The sequence below is a fragment of the Pelecanus crispus genome, chromosome 6 (genome assembly GCF_030463565.1).
Source record: "Pelecanus crispus isolate bPelCri1 chromosome 6, bPelCri1.pri, whole genome shotgun sequence".
NCBI lineage: Eukaryota > Metazoa > Chordata > Aves > Pelecaniformes > Pelecanidae > Pelecanus > Pelecanus crispus.
Window position 1 is genome coordinate 72191793 of NC_134648.1, and position 25612 is coordinate 72217404.

General features: G+C 46.0%; 1 protein-coding gene across 1 annotated transcript; it reads left to right on the plus strand.

The window, feature by feature from the left end:
• The first annotated feature begins 2761 nt into the window (after positions 1-2761).
• POLE2 (DNA polymerase epsilon 2, accessory subunit) lies at positions 2762-24848 on the plus strand. The gene is made up of 19 exons (XM_075712784.1): positions 2762-2829; positions 6777-6877; positions 9196-9271; positions 10821-10898; positions 12137-12230; positions 13010-13084; positions 14299-14382; positions 14949-15005; positions 15413-15461; positions 16556-16628; positions 17206-17378; positions 19500-19589; positions 19796-19850; positions 21070-21129; positions 21227-21304; positions 21719-21827; positions 23635-23811; positions 23932-23999; positions 24830-24848. The coding sequence occupies exons 1-19, from the start codon at positions 2762-2764 to the stop codon at positions 24846-24848; spliced, it is 1584 nt and encodes a 527-aa protein (XP_075568899.1).
• Positions 24849-25612: the final 764 nt, after the last annotated feature.

The window sequence follows — 25612 nt, forward strand, 5'->3', positions numbered from 1 at the left end:
ATGGAGACTGTCATGTTGGCCAAGACCAGAACCAACTGGAAGGGATCCTGGTCTGACAGCGCTGGCACATGAGTAGTGATGACCTTAAGAACTAAAAGTAGCTATATAGTAAACTCTCGGGCAACTGAGAGCTGTCCTAGGAAACTTGGCACCCGGGTAGGACAGTAACTGTCAGTGTGTAAGAGCCTAAGAGAAAGGACCAGGGTCCCAGTGCACCCTTCCAGCTAGGAAAGCGTCCTACAAAGCAGCAGTTAAAGGCAAGGCAGAGTTATGAAAGATATTATACAACAAAGCAACCTAGTGCAGAACTACAGACTGCCAACAGCCCCCATGCAGGGCTGGTGAACCTTAGGAGACTGATGATGAGTGAGAAGAAATGAAGAACGGGAAGAGAAGCAGCCTGTGCCATCTGACAGACTAAAGGCGTCAATGGGTGAAAACAAGGCTCAGTCACAGGAGTACAAACAAGTCCGATTCACAGCCGGCCATATTTGATGGATGTTTTATGGCGGGTAAAACCGAAGCTGGAGAGACTCTGGACTAGTGGAGATGCAGTGCAAGCTGCGCCAGGGCCTACAAGGAAAGGGGAGGGGGCAGAGGTATTGTGAGCTACATCGCCTGTAAGGCAACAAAATCATAACCATGGGTAACTTCAGTGGGTAACTTGTGTCAGCTGCAGCAAGCCTCTGAGGGGAGACCTCATCGCTCTCTGCAGCTCCTGGCAGGAGGGGGCAGGGAGGGGGGGTCGGGCTCTTCTCCCAAGTGACAAGCAATAGATGAGAGGAAATGGCCTCAAGCTGCGCCAGGGGAGGTTTAGGTTGGATATTAGGAGAAATTTCTTCATGGAAAGAGTAGTCAAGCATTGTAACAGGCTGCCCAGGGAGGTGGTGGGGTCCCCATCCCTGGAGGGGTTCAAAAACCGGGCAGAGGTGGCACTTTGGGCCATGGTTTAGCGGGCATGGGGGTGTTGGGTTGATGGTTGGGCTGATGATCTTAGAGGTCCTTTCCGACCTTAGTGATTCCTAGTTTTACTGTCATTAAAAAATAATGCAGCCACCAAGCCAGGAAACATGAAATTGCTCCTCTTCCCTTGATTGGTTTAGTGTGGGCTCGGCAGTGTAGGTTAATGGTTGGACTGGATGATCTTAAAGGTCTTTTCCAACCTAAACCCTTCTGTGATTCCATGATTCTAGGTGCGGTTGGTGTCCCTAGCGTTACCTTGCTTTTCGGTTGTCCAATTCACTGAAGCACAACCCTGCCTTGACTCCGGTGGGCAGCGCGGCACAAACCCGCGCCCTTCCCGCGGCGGGCGCGGCGGGGCAGCCGTCCCTTCTTCCAGGCCTCGGGAAACACGGGGCACCGGCGCCGCCCGCCCGCAGCCTGGGGATCGCTCCCGCCTGCCGCGGGCAGACAGCGGGGCCACCGGGGCGGGGGGGGTCCCTCAGCCCCCGGTTCTCCCCGAGGGGTGCGGAGGGTCCCCCTCAGCCCCCGGTTCTCCCCGAGGGGAGCGGGGGGTCCCTCAGCCCCGCGGTTCTCCCCGAGGGGTGCGGGGGGTCCCTCAGCCCCGCGGTTCTCCCCGAGGGGTGCGGGGGGTCCCCCTCAGCCCCGCGGTTCTCCCCGAGGGGTGCGGAGGGTCCCTCAGCCCCGCGGTTCTCCCCGAGGGGTGCGGGCGGGGGGGTCCCTCAGCCCCACGGTTCTCCCCGAGGGGTGCGGAGGGTCCCCCTCAGCCCCCGGTTCTCCCCGAGGGGTGCGGGCGGGGGGGGGTCCCTCAGCCCCGCGGTTCTCCCCGAGGGTTGCAGGGGGGGGTCCCTCAGCCCCGCGGTTCTCCCCGAGGGGTGCGGGCGGGGGGGTCCCTCAGCCCCGCGGTTCTCCCCGAGGGGTGCGGAGGGTCCCTCAGCCCCGCGGTTCTCCCCGAGGGGTGCGGGCGGGGGGGTCCCTCAGCCCCGCGGTTCTCCCCGAGGGGTGCGGGGGGGTCCCTCAGCCCCGCGGTTCTCCCCGAGGGGTGCGGGGGGTCCCCCTCAGCCCCGCGGTTCTCCCCGAGGGGTGCGGGCGGGGGGTCCCCCTCAGCCCCGCGGTTCTCCCCGAGGGTTGCAGGGGGGGTCCCCTCAGCCCCGCGGTTCTCCCCGAGGGGTGCGGGCGGGGGGGTCCCTCAGCCCCGCGGTTCTCCCCGAGGGTTGCAGGGGGGGGTCCCTCAGCCCCGCGGTTCTCCCCGAGGGGTGCGGGCGGGGGGGTCCCTCAGCCCCGCGGTTCTCCCCGAGGGGTGCGGAGGGTCCCTCAGCCCCGCGGTTCTCCCCGAGGGGTGCGGGCGGGGGGGTCCCTCAGCCCCGCGGTTCTCCCCGAGGGGTGCGGGGGGGTCCCTCAGCCCCGCGGTTCTCCCCGAGGGGTGCGGGGGGTCCCCCTCAGCCCCGCGGTTCTCCCCGAGGGGTGCGGGCGGGGGGTCCCCCTCAGCTCCGCGGTTCTCCCCGAGGGGTGCGGGGGGGTCCCTCAGCCCCGCGGTTCTCCCCGAGGGGTGCGGGCGGGGGGTCCCCCTCAGCCCCGCGGTTCTCCCCGAGGGGTGCGGGCGGGGGGTCCCCCTCAGCTCCGCGGTTCTCCCCGAGGGGTGCGGAGGGTCCCTCAGCCCCGCGGTTCTCCCCGAGGGGTGCGGAGGGGCCGGCCCAGAGCCTCCGCCCGCCGCGGGGCAGGGGCAGGGGCAGGGGCAGGGCCAGGGGCAGGGCCAGGGCGGCGGGGGCGGTGCGGCGGCCTTTGGCGCCAAGCGGCCGCCATGGAGCCGGAGCGGCTGCGGCGCCGCCTGGGTTCCGCGTTCCGGCTGCGGGGGCTCCTGCTGCGGGCGTGAGTAGCGGCGGGAGAGGGGCGGGGGGCGCGGCGGATCGGGCCCGCTCCGCCCGGCTGTGTGTGGGGGGTGTCCCCCCCTCATACCTCCCTCAGAGCCGCTTCCCGCTCCCGGGGCGCGCCCCGGGGCCTCGCGTGGTTGTGGGGTTGGGTCAGGGACAGGTCCGCACCCCCGCATCGCCTCCGCGGGGATGTGGTAACGCCTTTCCCTCCTCTTCCTCCCGCACTGGGGCCTTCCCAGCCTCTCCTCGTACTTTGCCTGGCCTGCTGCTGTGGGCCTCTTCCATCCATCTCCCCCCATGACCCCCACCCACTGCGGCGACCGCCGTGGGCTGAGGTAGCACCAAAAGCCGCCCTGGGTCTCCCCTTGGCACCCTGTGCGATGGTGCTGCGGGGTGGTTGGTCTCCCCTTGGCACCCTGTGCGATGGTGCTGCGGGATGGTTGGTCTCCCCTTGGCACCCTGTGCGATGGTGGTGCGGGATGCTTGGTCTCCCCTTGGCACCCTGTGCGATGGTGGCGTGGGATGGTTGGTCTCCCCTTGGCACCCTGTGCGATGGTGGCGCGGGATGGTTTGTCTCCCCTTGGCACCCTGTGCGGTGGTGGCGCGGGATGGTTGGTCTCCCCTTGGCACCGTGTGCGATGGTGGTGCGGGATGGTTGGTCTCCCCTTGGCACCCTGTGCGATGGTGGCGTGGGATGGTTGGTCTCCCCTTGGCACCCTGTGCGATGGTGGCGTGGGGTGGTTGGTCTCCCCTTGGCACCCTGTGCGATGGTGCTGCGGGATGGTTGGTCTCCCCTTGGCACCCTGTGCGGTGGTGGCGCGGGATGGTTGGTCTCCCCTTGGCACCCTCTAAGGTGGTGGCGCGGGATGGTTGGTCTCCCCTTGGCACCCTCTAAGGTGGTGGCGCGGGATGGTTGGTCTCCCCTTGGCACCCTGTGCGATGGTGGCGCGGGATGGTTGGTCTCCCCTTGGCACCCTGTGCGATGGTGCTGCGGGGTGGTTGGTCTCCCCTTGGCACCCTGTGCGATGGTGGCGCGGGATGGTTGGTCTCCCCTTGGCACCCTGTGCGATGGTGCTGCGGGATGGTTGGTCTCCCCTTGGCACCCTGTGCGATGGTGGCGCGGGATGGTTGGTCTCCCCTTGGCACCCTCTAAGGTGGTGGCGCGGGATGGTTGGTCTCCCCTTGGCACCCTGTGCGATGGTGCTGCGGGATGGTTGGTCTCCCCTTGGCACCCTGTGCGATGGTGCTGCGGGATGGTTGGTCTCCCCTTGGCACCCTGTGCGATGGTGGCGCGGGATGGTTGGTCTCCCCTTGGCACCCTGTGCGATGGTGCTGCGGGATGCTTGGTCTCCCCTTGGCACCGTGTGCGATGGTGCTGCGGGATGCTTGGTCTCCCCTTGGCACCCTGTGCGATGGTGGCGTGGGATGGTTGGTCTCCCCTTGGCACCCTGTGCGATGGTGGCGTGGGGTGGTTGGTCTCCCCTTGGCACCCTGTGCGATGGTGCTGCGGGATGCTTGGTCTCCCCTTGGCACCCTGTGCGATGGTGGCGTGGGGTGGTTGGTCTCCCCTTGGCACCCTGTGCGATGGTGGCGTGGGGTGGTTGGTCTCCCCTTGGCACCCTGTGCGATGGTGGCGCGGGATGGTTGGTCTCCCCTTGGCACCCTGTGCGATGGTGCTGCGGGATGGTTGGTCTCCCCTTGGCACCCTGTGCGATGGTGGCGCGGGATGGTTGGTCTCCCCTTGGCACCGTGTGCGATGGTGCTGCGGGATGGTTGGTCTCCCCTTGGCACCGTGTGCGATGGTGGCGCGGGATGGTTGGTCTCCCCTTGGCACCCTGTGCGATGGTGGCGCGGGGTGGTTGGTCTCCCCTTGGCACCCTGTGCGATGGTGCTGCGGGGTGGTTGGTCTCCCCTTGGCACCCTGTGCGATGGTGGCGCGGGATGGTTGGTCTCCCCTTGGCACCCTGTGCGATGGTGGCGCGGGATGGTTGGTCTCCCCTTGGCACCCTGTGCGATGGTGGTGCGGGGTGGTTGGTCTCCCCTTGGCACCCTGTGCGATGGTGCTGCGGGATGCTTGGTCTCCCCTTGGCACCCTGTGCGATGGTGGCGTGGGATGGTTGGTCTCCCCTTGGCACCCTGTGCGATGGTGGCGTGGGGTGGTTGGTCTCCCCTTGGCACCCTGTGCGATGGTGCTGCGGGATGGTTGGTCTCCCCTTGGCACCCTGTGCGATGGTGGCGCGGGATGGTTGGTCTCCCCTTGGCACCCTGTGCGATGGTGCTGCGGGATGGTTGGTTGGTTTGGTTTTGTCTGCCGCTGTCCTGGATAACTCTGGGATCTCTTTCCCGAGTTGCACTTGCCAGTTCTGTGTCCAGCATCTCTTCCTAGAGGAAGAAACGGTGTTTCCCAAGGTACATCATAACCTGTGTTAGTGTGAGATTGCAAGGTCAAAGAAAAGTGGTTTCTGCTTGCAGTGGAAGGTGTCATAATTTATAAGAGCGCCTGGGGCTCCGTTGCTCTTATTTTTCCTTTCAAGATTGTACGTGAATATTAGTTCCATTTTGTTTCTGGCATGGATGGGATGTGATTATTTTGGACAATGTCCTGGCAGTTTCATTAGCGAGGAGTCCAAGTTCAGAGCTCCTGACTCCCACAGTTAAATGAACTGAGACATTTTGAAGGTCAGGCTGTTAACCAAAATGCCAGTTTTGTTTGGGCGACAGATGACGTTAATAAGAAAATTGTTTTGTTTAACTGTGAGATTGTAGTCTAAGGATGAGGGAAGAAGTGGATTTCTAATTCTTGTGTCATTTAGAATTAAAATAATTCCAGTCTCAGATATGCTGATAAACTGGAGTGGGTCCTGCAGAGAGCTGTTGAGGTGGTCACGGGCTGGAGCTCGTGGTGTGTGAGGGGAGCAGGAAGAGCTGGTTTTGCTCAGTCTGCAAAAAAGAGGGTGAAGATGATCCAGCTGCCTAACGGGGACTTAGCGAGAAGCAGCCAGTGCACAGAGAGAGGTGAGAGGCAGCAAGCACAGGTTGGAACAGAAGAAATCCCAGTTGTCTAGTTCTAATCTCCTCAGTCCAAGAGAGACATTAAAAAAATGGAGAGGGTCTAGCGGAGGACCACCAAGATGATTAGAGGGTTGGAGAACTTGACGTGGAAGAAATGCGAAGGATTTGGGTTTATTCAGCCTCAAGAAGGAAAGGCTCAGGAGGATCTAATCCCAGTCTTCCTAAAAGGTGGTTATAGAGAAGACAGAAGTACTTTCTTTTTGAGGATGCACAGTGACGGGGCAAGAGGCAATGGGCACAAGCTCAAAATAAAATCTTCACTGTAAGAACAATTAAACTTTGGAGTAGGTTGACTAGAGAAGTGGTAGAATGTCCCTCACTGGAAATACTCAAGACTTGGCTTGATGGGGCCCTGGGTGGTGTAATCTAAGTCCCTGCTTTCAGTAGAAGGTTGGACCAGATGGTCTCCAGAGATCCCTCCTAACGTGGGCTTTTCTGTAATCCTATGAAAAAGTTATTCACAAGGAGAGTAGTTAAGCACCAGGACAGGGCCGAGAGAGGCTGTGAGATCTCCATCCTCGGAGGTGTTCAGAATTTGACTGAACAGCGCTGTGAGCGATGTGTCTGGCCTGTGCTATTAGAGCAGAAAGCTGGACCAGGAGACCTTAGAGGTCCCTTCTGACATGCGTCTTTCTGTGATTGTATGAAGATGAGGTTCTCTGTACCTGCTCCTTGTCCTCGATGTTCTCAATCCTGATGATTTTTTCTAATTTGACTTAAAATAGTGCAGTATTATGCAGTACTAATTATTTCTACTTTTTTAATCACAAGCTGTTTAGTCATTATGTGCACATCTGCCAAAATTGGCATCGTTTGTATAAACTGTATTGAATATTAATTGCTTTTTGAGCTGACTTTCTTCATTGGAATTAGGGATGCTCTGAAGTATCTTACTGAAGCTCTTCAGTCCATCAGTGAAGTAGAACTTGACAATGTAATTGAAAATGTCATCGATGCCGTTGAAAAACAGCCTTGTAAGTAACCAATTTTTTTTTTTCTTAAGTTTGCTAAGTTTATGTTGCGCTTCTAATGTTACTTAGACAAAGACACAGTCGCTGGCAGCATATGCGCTAGCGTGTCATTCTAGTCTATGGGGTTGATCAAGATAAATGTATTTGTTGACATTTTGTTAAATACTGAAATGTGTAATGTTGGCCAAAGATAGTATAATTTTGCCATTTAAAAAGTTGGCAGCCTGGTACCTCTTGACTTTTCCAAGAGTAGTGAAATTTTTCAATGCCGGTTACTAAAAGCACCTAGCTGAGTTTGTGTGGACATCTTTGCACCTGAAACTATCATTTTAAATATTAAAATAAACCAAAGAAATAATGAGAAATGAATTCACTCGTCATTCAGTAGTCCAGGTCCAGAAAAGGGTTAAGGGTTGTTGACAGCTATAATCTGAGGAGCCTAGCTGTCACTGCGGGAAGGAAACACTTGCATTCCTTCCTTCAGGGATCACTGCCCTCACATCCAAGTGGAGTGGGAGATGCAAGTGCACCCGTATAGTGGTCCAGCATATGAACTTAAACCAACTGTGGACGGAATTTAACTGTCACCTGGATGTTCTCTGAAGCAGCAAGGCAGATGCTGATGTTCTGTTACGCCAGCCTGATCTCGTGGTAGGAGCTTTGGCCAAAAGGTGCTGATAACAGTTGGGGCACTGGAGAAGCTGTACCTGCTTGGCCTGTGAAAGTACATCAAATTCTCTAAGTCCAGCAGTGCAATCCAGAGAACTCCTGGAAAATCCCATAAAAACATGAGACACTCAAAGTGTTGAGCTTTTCCTGGTAAAGTTCTCACAACCCGTTTGGTTCTGAGCATGCCTGGAACTCCATCATCTTGGCCAGAGTGTTTTGTCTGGGGACTGCCTCCTGCTTAATTGGGACACTGTGTGCTGGGGTATGGAGACCCAGTGTCCCTGCTCCTAAGCAGCGTGAAAGGCATGCAGTAGTAGCTCAAAATATACCTGACACAGTATGGCAGCACAAAACATAGGAGTTGTAGCACATTTAGTTAAAAAATGTGATTGATGGAGGTCGCACCGATGACTGAGACATGCGTGTTTACTGATCAGAGCTCGTGAGAACTAGGAAACTTGGGCTCACTTCCAGTTTTTGGCCGAAGGGATTAAAATCCATATAAATGTGATCTAAAAGAAATACTAGGCCTTGATGAGTTCAGGAAACCTTCCGAGCCTATCCTGTTTAAACCGAATTAAATCGAGGGTGGGCACATGCTTGCTTTGTAGTTTTACTAGAGCACAGACTACAGAAGTTACGGCCTTATATTTTTACTGTAGCCGTGGCATAACAGATCATAGCTGATCAAACAGGGAGTAAAAGCAGTTTGAAGAACTGGTCCTGATCTAACATAAAGCCTGCTGGTACAAATTAACGCATCCGCGTTTTTGAACAAATCTGAGTCTGTACAAAAAACTCTAGGGCCAATGTAGTACGTGCAGTCAGTGCACTCGCCAACACCGGTCTTTGTCCAGGGCAGAATTTTGTGCTATAAATTCCCATACTGTCCAGCTAGCATCTGTGAGTTGTTTGAGGTTAGGGGTAGAGATGCAATTCAGACATGCTGGTCTCTCCTGTGATTCCTGCTAGCTCCCTTAGTGCCCCTTTTGCTCTGCTATTCATCACTGTCTTACAGGAACTGTGATTTTAAGTCCCATGCCCTGAAACGGGAGCTCAAGGGCAGGTTTTCATGTACTGGTTTCTGTTCCAGGCTTGGCAATGCTGACCAAGTCCTCTTGTGAATCTGCATTGATTGGTCTTCCCTTTAAATTCAGCAAAACATTGGTGTTTAGAAATATTTTTCAATTTCAATTATCAGTTTAAATCCATGAAGACAACAATGTGCCTATCTCCAAAATTGTGTTAAACTGTTTGAATACTTATGTATGACAGCAATCTGTGTGATAATGTTCTGGAACAAAATTAACCTCCAGAATGTGAAAGCTCAGTTCTAACACATTTGTAGTATATTTGGCAGCTTTGCATAAACTATAATTGTCTTGTTCTCCATGTTTAGTGAATTAATGGTGGGCACAGTATGTGTGTGGGTTATTTTTTTGCTGGAGATGTATCATTCTGGTAAGAATATTAAGTGATCCATTTGTAAAGAGAAGACAGCGTGTGTCATTAGTTTACTGAAAATATGCTTATTAGTGTAATATATTCCTCTGAGAAGACCGAACTGGTTTTTGTAAAATATTTGAGACCTACTTTCTTTCTTACTACTTTCCATAGGCTGCCATTTTAATCCTTCAAATTTTTCTTTTCAGTGTCATCTAATATGATTGAACAATCCACAGTGGAAGCAGCCATCCAAGAATGTAGCCAGGCATCAGATGAAACTATGTACGGTGACATTATTTTTTTTATTTGAGGTTTATGGGAGTTGGTATGCATTCCCTTATTTCTTCTTGGGAAATAAATGTCAGGCATTTTCTGCAGTGCTGCACATGCAGTAATTGCTTTGTGCTTTTGTCTTCCTGGTACTGTCTTTGAAGGTTAGTAACGTTCCTTCTTAGAAAATTTGTTCTCATGGATAGGCCTCCAGGGGATTCTAAATATAATGCTGACATTCTGGAATTAAAATGCTATGGTTATGTGTCACGTGATACAGGTTGAATATTAACCAATAAAATAAACCAATAGTTACAATGCAGAGAGAACTTGTTAGTTCTGTTCATTTCTTTATTTCCTTTACTCTAGCTCAAAATTATCTGAGGTTATTGTGCCTTTTGTAAGATACTTCTTTTCTGAAAGCACTTGGAAGTGTTTTTCTCCGTGGTGCTTGTTTCTGCTTTTTTGTATAGCAGGGCTGTTTTTTGAAAACCGTGATTGATTTTCACTCTCTGATCACAAAGCAGAGAGCAATTACTTGAGTTTCTGAGAACTTTATTTGTGATTGTGATGAATGTGTTTCCTTTAGTGTTTATGTTGTGTATTGACATCGTAATGCAAAGCATGAAAATGTTTGCTAGGCATGTCAATTAGATACCGTGATCCCACAGTTTCTCAATATGAAGCAAATTTGTTTTATACTTTTCTCCTTGTTGTCGGAACCTTTATGATGCAGGTGGTTTAGTGTGACTTTTCTTTGTGTCGCTTTATATACTTAATGTATTTTTTGCTCCAGAAGTGAAGAGAAATCTGTATGCACAGATTCTCAGTACAGAGTCCTGAAGGGAAAAGCTCTAGAGATCAGAGGGCCAGCCTGTACAACTCTCTCGAATTATGTTGCAGAAAGCTTGAAGGCAAAGTTTTGTAAGAAATGCACTCTGAAGCCTAAGACATGAGTGTCTGATGGGCAATGATGGTTGTCCTGTGCTTGTAAGCCTTAGTGAAGGTTCACGGGATAATTTTATCTGCTCTGATGAATTCGATCCACTTACAGTAAGAGGGAAATGAGAGGCATTGGAGGAGGGAGCTGAACCAGTAAATATAATGGGATGTATCAACTTGATTAATTACCCTTAATTGGTTGAGGGTGGACTTGGTAGTGTTAGGCTAATGGTTGGACTTGATGATCTTAAAGGTCTTTTCCAACCTAAATGAATTCTGTGATTCTATGATTCTCTGATTAATAGTCTGAAGAGTTGTGCATGTCCATTGTTTAAACCTATTCACATTAACCACGCCAAGGCTGTTCTGTTGTCAGAAAAGATAGCTGAGGCTGGTAAGGGAAGGAGATGTATCCCTCTCTCATTTCTAAATGAACTTCTGAAGAGTTTCCTTTTTTGAATTAGAAGATGCAGTAGTATCCGATAGGTAGAGTGATGCGGGAGAAGCGGTGATAACGCAGGGTGATAGTGAACAAAATGGATATAATTTTATTCAACGTGTTTTGTTACTGTTTGTTTCATCCACTTCAGATAATGTTCTAAACGTATTCTTATTTCAGAGAAAATGTTTTCAACATTATTGGAGCCTTTGATATTCCACGTTTTATTTATAATTCAGAAAGAAAGAAGTTTCTACCGTAAGTCTTGCATATTTTAAGTTTCAACCACTTCTGGTTTTAAGAAAAAAGCCTCTATTTCTCTATGGTTAAATGTCTGTTCTGTTTTCTAATCTTTCCCTCTTGGGTCTGCTCATCTCAAGCCTGAGTGAGAAAGTGAGACAATTTTGTTTCTTAGTCTCTGAAGAGCTAGTCAGACTCTGTGATAAATGCTGGCTCATAAATAAATGTGCCATTGGGTTTTCCTGGTCCAGTAGGATGAAGCTGAAACAGGGACCCGTGTCTCCTGTGGCAGTGTGTTCTGTACTGCCTATGATGTTACTGGCTCTGAAACTTCGGTGTTTATCAGATAGTAAAATGTCCAACCATGCTGATGCCATCTAATGAAGAAAAGAGACAGTAAGGCTAAGGGCATACATCACTAAATGTAGTTTGGTTTGGTTTTTTTTTTTTTCACATTTAGTTTTTTCCTAATAAATTTGGTCTGTCTGTTGCATGTATTTATTTCTTAGACTGTAGCTTGCAACTCCCTGAAGCCCTGGGGGATTTCTAAGGAGAGCTACAAAAGCTAAAAAAGAAAAATTAGGAGCAACTGGTGATTCTGGAAGTTGGAGAAAGGAAGAAGTAATCAGAGGAATTGGTTGTAAATATTTTGCCAGCTAAAGAATCTGCCTTTAACAGCAAGCAGCCCAGACTGCTGAGCCAAAAAGAGGCCGTGCTTTTAAAAAGCATGAAGTGGTGTTAGCTGAGGAATGGGTAGTGGTGGTCATTGCGAGGGGTTGCAGCCACCTTCATGTAACGTGCAGTTCATATTCTAGCCTTCGTCCATGATTCTGCCAGTCCAGCAAAAGCAGTCGGTGTTTGCAGTAGGAGTTTAATTCCAGTGCTGCTTCCTAGCTTTCCAGGCTATCGGAAGCAGAGAACTCCATGAAGACAATTTGCTAACCAAGAGGAAGAAAATACTATTGTTCATGGCCACTTAAAAGACATAACTGCTTTTTTAAAAACTGATTTCTGTGGAGTCCCGTTAGGGAAGTGGGAAGACAAATCTCAAGGCCTGTGAGTGAGAGGGAAATTAAATGGATGTAGCCTTCAAAATGCAGAAACACAGGATCCCTAGCAGAAATCTTCCTCATTGACTAACTAAGTTTTGCGGTAGAGTTATAGCTGTTGCAGCCTCCTACAACTTTTAGATCAATAAGTCATTTCCGTGTGTGGAATGTACCTTTTTAATCTCGATTGTGTTAAACTTCTTGCAGTCTGTCAATGACCAACTTCCCTGTACCAAATTTGTTTGGAACTGCCAGAGATAAAGCGGAGTTGTTTCGTGAACGCTACTCCATCTTACAACAGGTCAGAAAAAGTTTTGCTTTGTTTAACAAAATACACAAACAAAATGCTGGGTGTTACATTCTTACGCGTACAACAGTGCTTTGTGCTGAGGTGCTTTTGTGAGCTACGGTTTAAATAGAATCTAAATAAGAACAGGATCTGGACTAAGGTTTATCCGTCTTCTCAACTGTCACCATACAGCATGATGGATTCGTGTGTTTCTGCATTTTAACATCATGTCGTTAAGAGGGGATTATGTATTAATGTGTGTTACATGGGCTGGTAGCGATGGGTTTGTTCCACGGGGAGGCTTTCAGACTGCATGAAAAACAGTGAAAGTAGTAAGAATTTGTACAATCTATTTTCTTCCTGCTCTCTGCAGTTTATCTGTTGGTGTACCTTGCTCCTGTTAGTAAAAAAAAAAAAAATTTGCTTATTTTAATAGGCCCTGCCCCGAAGAGATAACCTGCTCTTCTCCACATAGTTAGCATTTCATACAGTTTACCTCCCTTGCTCTCTCACCCCTTCCTTCCAGGTAGTCAGAAATAATTTCTTTTTAAAGCATTACAGATGCTTTGCTGTTACTTTTTGGCCTTAGTTTTATTGTCCAGTATTACTGATCATCTTATTTCTTAGAAGCAAATTCTTGTCAAAAGAACTGATTATGCTCAACAAATTAAATGTTGCTGGATAAAATAGAGAACTTTTTAAAGTATTTTGTATAGCGGTCGTAATGAACTGGCTTTTTGACAGTGCTCATTTGTTTTTAAACTGGATTACTTCAATTTTGGTTTCTGCAGAGGACTCACAGACATGAGTTGTTTACTCCTTCAGTAGTCATTGCTCATCCTGATGACAGTAAGAGCAAATTCCAGGTAAAAAATCGGGGGGGTGGTTTTTGTTGTTGCAAAGGGAACTGTACTTGTGTTACACTTTAATGCAGTAATCATTCTCCAGTGACATTTTAGTTTTACATACAACATGGGTAATCAATGGAAATGAGTTATTTTTGATCATTTTTAGCCTGTGTGTCAAAAATGCAGGTATTTGGCTCAGATCAGCATGCTGACCAAGCCACTCAAAAGCAGCTATGAAGTGCAAAAGAAACGTGGCTTCCTGAGGTGGAAGGGCATTAGCTGTTCAGCTTATTACACTTTGCTTCCCTCTGCTTGCGGATATTTTCCCCGCCTCTTTCTTTCATAAGCACTAAATGCACAAACCTACGCTTGGAATAAGGTCATAACTTTCGTCTGTTCTGTTCCCATCTCAGCTTTCTCATATTAAATGCTCTACCTATATTATACAGTTATTATGTATTTTTAAAGAAAGAGATGAACGTGCATGTGTGTGTCACGGGGTACCAAATAACAGCTTTTGCTTTGCTCAGCTTTCCTGCTTCTCCCTGTTCAGAGCATGCCATCATGTAGAAAAAAACAGCTGACCTTAGCTGAGTTGAGCCTGCATCTCCATCCAGGCTTTAGAGGCATCTTATTCCCTTGACTGATTCCCGTCCTCCCTGTCAGCAGTGGCAAATGCATTGCTTATGCTGGTGGCGTAGGAAGATTGTCTAACTGCAGCTTGACAGACCAAAATAAGTTTGTCCAGAAACTGCAGACAGCATGCTATGCGATGTCACCTGCATTACTCGGGAGTGTTCTCTGTCATCCATCTAAGGTTCTTCAATTAAAGTAATTAATGTTACTGTATGGGTGCAGGCTGGCCCTGTGGTTCAGGTTGGATCCTGCTGAGCATCCAGTTACTACAACTGACATTCTTAGGCAAGTGCAGAAATTGCCACTTGTTCTTTTCAGTTTTAATCCAGTTGTGAGCAAAATAATCAAAATAAATATTTACTTACTAAGCTGTTCCTTATGCTAGCAGCCATTATTGGAAATCTTTTCCTAAACTGTGCTACATTTGACATTCAGAAACGTGTCCCTGATTTTTCTAATGAGCCTGTATTCTCCATAGCTCATTTGTGTATTTATGTAAAAACATGCGCTGTGTGGTGCTTTGTCTTGCTTACTTAAGAATAGATATATGGAGAATTTTACTTAATTCTTACTTGATTCTTTGCCTTTGGTTCCAGCTTAAAACAGTAGAAACTCTATTGGGCAATACAGCTAAAGTGGGAGAAGTGATTGTGCTTGGGATGATCACTCAGCTCAAGGAGGTGGGTTGCTTTTTATTGTGGAGTATCTAGGTCGCCATTCATTCAGTGTTATAATATATTAGAAAATGAGAAGGCTTAAATATCTCACCACTTTATCCTGTCATAGAAGTCATTGGCAGAACTCGCATCAATGTCGGCGGTGCAAGATCCATTCCCCGAGAAGAGGCTTTTCCACAAGCAGTCGATGCTAGTGTGTGAGGGAAAATGTCTTCTCGCTATAGAATTTTGTAATGCTTTATGTCAGCAACCAGAACCAGTTACATTTTTTAGGCATGCCCCTTCTTGAAATGCCGGAGCTTCCAATAACTGTGTTTGGACTTGCCATTGCATTGGACTGTGATTGTAGGGCAGGGGTGCACCGGCAATCCAAACGGCGGCAGCTCAAAGGGAAGGTGCTAAGATAGACTTACTATAAACTACATTGTTTTCAGTTCTACCAGTGTCTTCTAAGCTTACAATATTAAAACTGGCTAAATTATTTCTAAATGCTGACTGATAGATGCTTCTGACTGAAGCATTTATGTGTTTGGGTGTATTTTACTTTCTTAATGAATCCTGTTTTTTAGGGGAAATTTTTCCTAGAAGACCCTACAGGAGTCGTCCAGCTAGACCTTAGTAAAGCAATATCCTTTTTCTGTGATGTAAGAGTTGAAGGAATTTCCTATAGACCTGGAGAATTTCAGATTGAATAGTAAATCAATACCGACCATTAAAAATTACGTATTGAGACTTGCAGCTCTGTCTTTTTCGTTCTTTCCAAATTACTTAGTTGCTGCAGCTCAGTGCCCTTTCACAGAGACTGTTGGGACAAGGTTAGTATTCCTCCTAGTGGAAGCAGAACGTGTTCCCGTTTGCTGGCTGTTCATGAGCTTACTTGCTCAGCGACCAGGTGATTGCCAAGCTCTTAAAGCAGCCTATGAACTTTCAATAGTGTCTGAATGTATTACACCAGCTGGAAAGCAAACTTTGGCTCAAGGACTAGATTAAGAGTTCTGATCTAAGAAAAACATATTTCTTAACCTTTCTGCACCAGTTCCACAGTGGTTTATATACTGAATCGTGCTTTGTTTTGGCAGAAGGTAAAGCAGACTATTTTTTTTAGCTTGTAATAAGTTATTCTGTTAATGGCTGTTGCTGCAATTACATGTCTGCCAGATGTGGCTGAACAGACAAGTCTCAGGTTGATGAGGCTTGACCATAAGCTGAGTTTGTGACTGAGATTTTTGGCTGTAAGCCTTTCCTGTTACCACGTGGGCTCTGGAGGCAGAGGACAGAGCTCTGCAAAATTTGTGGTTTTCAGCGATGTCGGTGGGATGTGAGCATCTGTAGCAGCTTTGAGGATTGGCCTTAGCCTGGCTTCAACATGCTTGGAGGAGATATGACTAGATTAGGAAGACAGACTAGAATAACGGAGCAGTATGATTTAACAATCTGAAAATGCTGCTTTCTGTTGGCAAAGCTTTGGTCCTTCAGAGGCTTTGGTGGGTCTTCTCATTAAGATGATTAAGGGCTTGCAGTTTTGAAGCCTTGGACATGGTAGTGTTAGGTTAATGGTTGGACTGGATGATCTTAAAGGTCTTTTCCAACCTAAACGATTCCATGATTCTGTGATTCTATGATTCTATGTTTTGGCAAAATTATGGTCGTTTCTGTTTGTAGGGTATTACTCTGTGCAGTATACATAATTGCAGTCTATTTTCTGATAATGTATTTTATGTTTAAAATCTGTAAAATAAGCTAAATAGAAGTCAAGAGCAAGAATGATAGTGGGGACAGGTATCACCCGGTTCCTTCTATTCCTCTTAACAGGTGGGACAGTTCCTGAGAAAGGGTGCAGTTTGATGGAGACTCTGCTGGGGCAGGTCCAACAAAAATGATTCCTGTTCCCCTACATTCTTACTCGGTTGGGTCAAGAAGGTTGTTTATGTGGCTGTGCAGCAAATCCATTCAAAGAAGTGTCTGGGGTAAAAAAATAGTTGGTTTCTTGCTCAGCCAGTTAGTTCCCTGGTCTGGTTCACCACTAAGCAGCACAGGGCCTGCTGCTATCACAAGAGAGGGATTGATGGAGGCTGGGACTAGCTATGCAGCACAGCTGCCAACTGTCTGACTAATGTCTAGGACATGATGTTGTTAGAAAAACTAAAGGTTATTTTGTTGTTCAAAAATCTCTTAGGTTGGTATGAAGATGAAGTTTTTCATGTGAACGCTTTTGGATTTCCGCCTACTGAGCCTTCTGCTACCACTAGGTATAAAACTGACTTTTCGGCAGCCTCGCTCCATATTTTGTTATGGGTTTCTAAGTAAGCGCATTATTATTTTACAATTTCTGTGACATTAAAGTATGGTATTCTTCCCCCTTCCCAAATGCTTCAAAATAGATACAATTTTAAGGAAGCAGTTCTGGGGCTTGCTGGTCTACTTGGACCAGTACTAAAGCCTGTAGTGTTAGCAGAAAAACCCTTAAGGCCATTGGGTTCTGCATGTAATAACATTTGGGATCTAAGCCCTTCTCAGTTGCAAAACTAGATAGCTATTACATGAGGATAAGAAATTCCTTGTTGCTCAAGGAACGGATGGGGGAGAGAACTAAGGATAAATACTACCCTGAGATGATCTGTTAAATTGTGGCAGGGCAGCGCCCCTGCTTTATATCCAGGTGACCGCCATTTCTCTTCCTTGATTTCTCTGAAGTACTGGATGATTATTGATACCATCTGAGCTACCTGTCATAATAATAATTAAAATGGCTTAGATGAGTCATAATCACAACTGCTAACTATTTGGGAAGAAAACAGAACTAACTTGAATATTTTAATGATGTAGAGCCTTCTATGGGAATGTAAACTTCTTTGGAGGGCCTTCTTCAGCTTCAGTAAAGGCTTCTGCAAAACTAAAGCAGCTGGAGGACGAAAATGAAGATGCCATGTTTGTATTTCTTTCTGATGTGTGGCTGGACCAAGCAGAAGTACTGGAAAAGCTTCACACAATGTTTTCAGGTAGGTGACAACTGCTTTGACTCTGAGCCTTGTTTTAGAGAATTTTTACCACTTTCCTTAGTCCTTAGCAGCGTCGATGGGTGGAGCTGACAAGCGCAGCAAGGCAGTCTGATGGCTGCCTAGTCCTTGGTCCCCGGCTGTGTCCCCTCCTTGGCACAGGCTGGGAAGTCTGACCCCACGGGGAGCTAATTCAGGGAATACCCCAGCAGAAAACTAATTGCCTTTGTTGGAGAATTAGTTTTATGCTGGTTTAGCTTGTGAACTCTTCATCGTGTGGTCGCTTGCGTGAGCATCCCTGTCCAAGCAGGGGAAGCTGGACAGCGTACAACTGACAGCAAGACTGTTCTGTCTAGGATCTGCTAAGTGTTAGGCCAGCTTTATTGTCAAACTGTGATCTAAATGTGCTCTTCTGTGTAATAGTGCTTTGTGTGCCTTCTTTTCAAAGGCATACTTTTAAACGAAAAAGGCAACGATTTTCAAGAGTCCTGTTATCACTGTATTGTGCATTTTTGATGAACTTCCATTCTGAGAAAGCCAACTGTTGCATTTTTTTGGTAGGATCCCACTGAACCCAAGCCCAAAGCCAGTGAAGTCTCACTCTAATTTTAGTGACAGCTATTTGCATTTCATGGCTGCTATTATATTTCTTTTGGATCTTTCTCTAACAGTTTTAAAAATTGGATTGTATGATATTTTTGCAAGCTGATACTTCCATTTCATAAATCACTTAGTACTAATATTGTTTTGGACAGTAGCCATTTTATGTGCTGTGACAAGAATGTTTCCCTTGCTCGTGCAAGTTCTTCCTAGGCTTAGTTTAAAGAAAACGTCTTACTTCATCGGAGATCAGCAGTCCCTCGAATGCATTCTGGTTCTACCAATGAAAAAATGTCAGTTACTCTTAAAATATGAACTGTTTCTTCCACGCATCATTACATTAGTAATGTTGACAACATTTGGATAGCAAGCATCTGCGAGATCTGTGAATTGCTTCTTTGTATTCCAGAGCAGTTTTGGAACAGCTTGTCCTGTCTGTCTTAGGTGGAAGTGTGAGAGGGTGGCTGCTTTAAAAATAAGCAACATAAAATTAAGGGGGGGAAACGGCTACTCCCTTAAAAGAAAATTGGGCACAAATTACCACAGTCATCCAGAAGTTACGAAACCAGTATCTTGATCAAAGTTGGCAAGATCCTTGAAGCAAACTGGGCTTGACCTAAGATTGCATATGCTGAAGTGATGAAGGGACTCTGGTCAGCGAGGTTAATATACTGAACTCAACTGGCAAAGATGCATACGTTGCATTTACTATTTTGAGACTTTTTTTTTGAATAGGCAAGTGATAAGCTTCATAATTATAAACTAAAAATAATAGCTGAGCGGAATAGCAAGGAAAAAACATTGATGAGCCATTTCTCTGGTATAAACAGTTCTGTCCTATTTACCAACTGGATTGAAAAATAGTGAAGTAAATCCAAGTCTGGTGCTGCATGTTAGGAAAATGGAGAGTAACCTGGAGCATGAGATGAATGCCTGAGTAGATGTTTTTATTTTTCTTTTAGGGATGGGAATCGGGTTTCTTTTTTCACTCTTTGTTATAAAGCATGTGCTTCTGGGCGATTACTGATATTGTGGGGATTTGTCGGATTCTTAAAATACTCAGGCAATTGCAGTTACTGTTGCTTTATCATGCCAAAGAGCGAATTAGACGTTGGTAGTAGAGCGCTTGAATTGGAATGATGCATGGAGGTTAATAGTAATCCATTGCTACCTACTTGCTATTTTTCTCTTTAAGGAAAGAGCCCGCTCTTAAATTGTATTGTTTATTTTAATTGTACTTTGTGTAATTATATGGCTGGGTCAGTAGTTAGTTGGATACACACAAACAATGTTGTCGGAACTGGGCCTGTAAATAACAAAGGGCTCCCTTGAAGTGACATTTGTACATAGCCGTCATCCTTTTTAAGCTAAGAAAAGCCTGTATCAGGAAAATAGTTCAGGTGTATTAATAGCAGCAGAGCTTGAAGTGCTGTTTCAGTTTCTGCCTTTCACAGAACGGAGGCTGAATGGTGACAGATACTGAAGTGAATGGATGTTATACTCACAGACACTCTGTTTTCCCAGGTTATTCCTCTGCACCTCCAACCTGCTTTTTCTTTTGTGGAAATTTTTCGTCTGCACCGTATGGAAAAAATCGAATTCAGTCCCTGAAAGGTGGGGAAGTCTTTGTATGCAGTTGGACATGTACATTAAATTAAACTAATGATGGCAAAACAAATTAAGAGAGCAAAAAAGAAACCCTTATTTTCTAAGTGGCACATTTTTTTAATGTACTGAAGTATAGGGGTGATTCATATAATGTGTGTTTATTGTCTAACCAGGTGTTGTATCATAGATATTTTTCTTTTCCCTGACTCCAGGTTCTTTGAAGGCTCTTGCAGATATTATATGTGAATATCCCAGCATTCATAAAAGGTACACAGCAAAGTGCTATGAAAAGGGAAATTTGTTTATTTTGTGAAACCTTTGCTTTAATTACTTGAAGAAACTGACAGATAACCATATTTTCTCACTATTGTGAGCCAGCTGTGATCAGATAGCAAGCTGGTTCTTGTAACAGGCCTGTAAGTTTGTTTTGGGAGTGGTGTAAGGTTTTGATTTTATCTCAAATTGCTTGGTCATGGAAGCTGCTATTGAGAGAGCAAAGGTGAAAGTGCCTCTCCCTGGATCATTTTCCACACGGATTAAACGTGGCCCATGATTCCCCAAAAGTGCTATTTGGGTGAGCCCTTTTTTTCCCTGGAATTCCCTTGAAATCCAACAGGGTTCTGCCCAACCAGTGCTGCTTTATAAATTGATGTTGAAGTCTTGATGCTGCTGCGAGCACCTATGGGCTTTCTGTACCAGCCCTGGAAAATGTAATCTGAAACACTGACTGCTGCCTACCTGGAGGCATCTCCTGTCTGTCTTTTCCATTCTTGCACACACGGTTCTCCACGGCTGTTAGTTTGAGAACTAACCGAAGTAAAGCAATCCTGCGAAGGAGTCTTTTATTTATCCTTTCTTGTGTCCCTGCTCTGTGAGAGCCCCATTCCAGACCTGGAGAACTAAATCCCTTCTGCAGAGATTTGAATATACAAAGGAAAGTAAAACAGGGAAACAGCCAGGCTTATCTTTTCTGCCTTCTGATCTTTGAATTTGTAACAGTAGCTCCTAAGTAGAGCTTAGGCCCCCAAAATGGCCCGAAAAGCAGGAAAGGCCACAGCCTGCAGCTCTGGAGCTCTGTGTGAGCTGTAAGCACGCGTATCTCATGGACTCATCCTCCGTCCTGTGTCCCGGTGGGGCTCTCTTGGCGTGTTGCCGCTGGATTATCTGGGGTCCCCGTATGAGATCCTGGAGCCCGTTACCGCTGCGTCCTGAGCCAGGCTGCGCAGCCTGGTCCGTCTCCCTTCCTGCAGTCAGTCCCCCTTGCACAGTGAACAGTTTTTAAGGTTTCTTCCACTTTAGTGAGGAGTGGGTATGTTTCTTATGCCTTGGCTGTGATTTATGTGGTTCATAAGGCCAGGAAGAGCTGTCATCTCTGCCCCAGAATAGGTTATTTGCACGCGTCTGCGGAGTAACGGCAGTATAGAGCCAATGTTCAGAAACTTCTAGGATCGTTTTGTATAAAAGTGAGACATTGAACTTTTTACAGTAGCCGATTTGTGTTTGTTCCCGGCCCTGAAGACCCTGGTCCTGGTTCTATTTTACCAAGGTCAGTTTGCTTCACTTTTTCAAATTTTGGAGTTTTGAGTTAAATAGTTAAAGAAGGTAAGAGTCATGGTTGATACATCTCTTGCTATTTATTTTAGACCTCCCCTGGCTGAAAATATTACTGAGGAATTCAGACAGCTGGTGCCATTTTCAGTTTTCACCACAAATCCTTGCAGGTAACAGTGTAACTTACTGCTATTTTTCATGTTTGTTTTTTTTTACTGAATGACTGATTTATGTGCAGATGTAATTTTAAAAAATTACAAATTTTGGAAAAATGTGTCTTAATTTTTTCAGATTATTAGAATTCCTCACTTGCATTAATTGCAACTAGTTTTAAATACATTTATACATAAATAAATTAGTGATGAAAGGAAGTAGTGCTAAAAGTTTGAGAGTGAGTATCAAAAACATCGTGTTTTTTCTGAATCCGGAGAGAACGAAGGGAAGATGGGAAAGTATTATTTTAATTGAAATGTGCTTTTTCATTTTGCTGTATTAGAGGGAGATCAACTTTATAATGCAGCTCCCTGTCTTTCAGTTTCATCTCAATCTCAATTTATTTAATTCCTTTAATGTTTTCCATTTAGGATTCAATATTGCACCCAAGAAATAATTATCTTTCGTGAAGATCTAGTAAACAAAATGTGCAGAAACTGTGTCCACTTCCCTAGCAGCAACATGGATATTCCCAACCATGTGAGTGAGTGAGTTGTGTTCAGCACTTCTTGCTAGGATCTTGACTTCTTTTTTGATCAGCGGGTCTGCATTTAGGGTGCTCCGATCAGCATTCTCACAACATGCTGCAAGAGTAGCCAGGAGGGATTGTAAGAAGGATTTATACATTTAGTAGTATTACCTTCATTTCCATCTTGACAGTAAAATAACTGAAAGCATGATGCCGATTGATGGCACTGCGTCGTTCTGCCTGTCCCACCCCAGGTGCCCTTGAACGCAGAACATCGCAGCAGCTGACTCTTGGTGTATGTGCACCGGCAATGAATGTCGTATCAAGAAACACTGATTGCTAAAGGCAAAGCTTAATACAAATTACCTTTTTTTTAAGATTTGATCAGTTAACCAGTGACATTTGCAGTAAAGCAGCACGTCACTTTTCCAAAAGGTCATCTGCTGCTTCTGCCTTCTCACTTCAAGTCTTAATCCTGCTTTTGATACATCGCCACAGCACTCCGAGTTATGATTCTGGTTAATGAATGCACAGCAGGAGTTGATGGGACTTACTGATATAATTGAATGAGAATGATCCAGGCAGTACTGGCTCATTGCAGTGCTGGATGGAGTCTGTTTCTATTTATTTTCTAGGGTTTTGTTTGTTTGTTTGTTTGACTCTGAAACCTCTTGTAGCTCTTTCTTCCTTCGCTCCATCATGACAGCACTCAGTTTCTTTGTGAACACAGGGAACCCATTGCGGACACTGATGCCCCTTGGTTTTGGTGCGCACGTTAGCGCACGCGTATGTGCACGCTGCAAGCCGTTGCTTCCCTGTACTCATACACAGCTTTCTCAGCTTGGAAGGGAAGGAATCACGAAGGAAATGCAGAATTATGTATTGCAGCGCTTTCTGCAGATAAGAGTATTGGGTTGCTTTTGCATACTTCAGTTTTTCTCTGCCTTTTCTGCCTATCATTAGTTTTTTAATTCAGCCATCAGTGTAAAAAAGATGAACGAGGGAAATTTTGTTACTAACATTAGATTGAATTAATAGTGACTTCAGGCCTCGTAGTGTTAGTGGGACAACTGGGCCTATGCTTCGTACATCATTTTCTTTCAATGGCAGACCCTTCCACCAAGTCGCTGTAGTGATTTTGGCCCTTTGGGGAAAATGGAACCTAATGGCAGCTACGCGATTGATTAGAGATAATAAAAGCTTTCAAGGGGCTTGAGGAGAGATTTTCGGGAACCAAAATACCCTGGCTGGAATTTGCCAGACGAAAAAGCAAATGAAAGGGGGCAGCTGGTGTCTGGAGCAGGGCAACTCCCAGAACAGCCAAGGGAATCGTAATCATTTGGGAATCAAATGATTTCCCTGGTTCATGAAGACGACTGTGTTTAAGTGTGGGTCTTGCGTTTAACTGGTGCTGCGAGGAAAGCCCTGAGGGGGAAAAAAAACCTCACAAAATAAAAGTTATGGCAATGTTGGTGCTTCCTGGGCTGGAGGAACAGGTAAGCAGATTCTGCGGTTTGTTGGAGAGTCTGATTGATGAAACAGTTTTGACATCTTCAAATGTTGGCTGATCCGTTTTAGAGAGGACTTTGTGTATTAAAAAAAACTCAGACAACACAACAAACAAACCAGCAGCTGACTGTTGTGGGGGAGTTGCTGCTTTACTCTGGAAATCGTTAATAATCAGAGGGAGTGAGATACACAAAAAAACATTTTCAGGTTCAAAGCTTCTTTATTATTAGTGTTTATTATTAGCATCTGCGGGAATGAGTTTGGCTTGTAGAAAATGGCTCAAACTAACTAACGATGTTTACCTTGCAGTTTGTAAAGACTATATTATCTCAAGGACATCTGACGCCACTTCCGCTGTACGTTAGCCCCGTGTACTGGGCCTACGACTATTCCCTGCGGGTATACCCTGTGCCAGATATGCTCGTCATTGCAGATAAATATGACCCGTTCACTGTCACCAACACTGACTGTCTTTGCATAAATCCTGTAAGATTTCCTTACGCTTTACCAAAATAAGAAGGGGGTGCAGTCACATCCAAGTGCATCTCTTACTATTTGTATGGTATTTTACTTACACAAGTGCGGTATATACATTTTTCTTTACAGGGTTCATTTCCAAAAAGTGGATTTTCATTCAAGGTATTCTACCCCTCCAACAAGACAGTTGAAGACAGGTAAATATATTCAGTTTCTCATTTAAAAGGAAGTATTTTCTTATTTGCTGACTTTCTAATTATCGGGAGGAACACAGAAAATCGAGTGAATGTTCTAGCAGTTTAGCGTAGACTTATGCTTCATGCTTAGGCAGTGTAAGAAATCCAAATGCCTAGAATTAAAATAATAAATTTAGACATTACAGTCAAGTAACAATGATGAGAACCATGATCCAACAGTAAAAGGAAAGATAGACTGTACTGTATTATTTTCAATAATTGAGACCCAATTGGGAAACTGATTCGTTTCTGGAGATGGTGCTTGTTATGTAGGTTAATTACACCTAGGAACAATTCTTGGTTCATTTTGTGATCATCATCAAGCCCAGAAGCCACTTTTGTGCTTTGATTTCATCTATTTTAAATCTGTACTTACTCATTCCAACCGTGGTCTTCCAATGACTAGAAAAAAGGCCAGCTGCAACACCAAGAAGTTATCAAAAAGTATCAAAGGGCTTACAACTGTGATGGAAATTGTGATGCCTGTTTGAAATAATGATGGTAGAACCCAATGGGAAAAGTGCAAACTTACCTTGTCTGATTCGGTTTCATGCCTTGTTGCAGAAGCCATGTTCTTCTCAAACAGGAACTCCCTCCCAAGGAAATTGCAATACGTTGACGCATGTAACCTTTACTTGAATATAGAAAATGTCATACCATGAGATGCTTTAGGTCTTTAAAGAGTTTAAAACATTTTCAAGTCTCTCATAAATCAAGAAATAGAACAATATGTTATTTATTGTGAAGTAGCTTTTTAAAAACTAAATATTGTTTTTGTTTGGTATTTTCAGCAAGCTTCAGGGCCTCTGAATTTCTGCGAGACTGCAAAAAGGGAGCGAGCCTTTGTAAAGCCAACTGTAGCACTCATTTGAGATGCATTGATTTTTATGATGTACTACAGACTCTTTATAATAAACGTCAAAGCCGAAAATGGTGTATTTTGTACACAAACTTTTACAGGAAAAGATACTGGTGGCAGTTTAGATAAAATGTAGAGTCACAGTGAAGATTAATTGGCAAAGCATAATAAGGCAGCTGGAGAAACCAAATGCACGTATATCAAACAGGAAATATCTTTAAAAAAAAAAAAAAGGAAGTTAAAGATAGGGAGAACTTTGCCTTTCACCACGCTGAGTTGAACCGATGGCTAGTTATCTACAGGAGATACTGGAAATGTGGGCTAGGGATTTTCTTTGGACAGGAAAGGTCTAGAGATGGTGAGGTTATTCACTAATGGCAGGATATAGTCTGTTAGCGGATAGCGTTACGCAGGCAGGGCGAGGAGAGGTAAGAGGAACAAGGACGTGGTCCTTGGAAACTTCTGCGGAAGGCAGGGAAGAGGAAATCTTGCTGTGGGAGCGATCAGGAAGGTGGGAAAGAGTCAGGGCCTGGCGGCGGTAACTTCTGTGTCAGCAGCTGGTTTGGCTTACAGCAGAGAGCAGCCTGTCGGCACGTGGACACGGTCCCTTTTTGACGAAACGAAGGAAAAACCTGCTCCAGGCACTCGCGAGCATTGAGACCAGGGGAGTGGACTGGTGCTACCCCAGAGTGCCCAGATCGGGTGGGGGACAGGC

Coding starts and splice junctions, on each gene's coding strand:
- POLE2 (XM_075712784.1), top strand. CDS start 2,762: ATGGAGCCGGAGCGGCTGCGGCGCCGCCTGGGTTCCGCGTTCCGGCTG. Junction 9,272..10,820: donor CAGGCATCAGATGAAACTAT/GTACGGTGACAT, acceptor TTCTTATTTCAG/AGAAAATGTTTTCAACATTA. Junction 21,130..21,226: donor CCTGGTTCTATTTTACCAAG/GTCAGTTTGCTT, acceptor TATTTATTTTAG/ACCTCCCCTGGCTGAAAATA.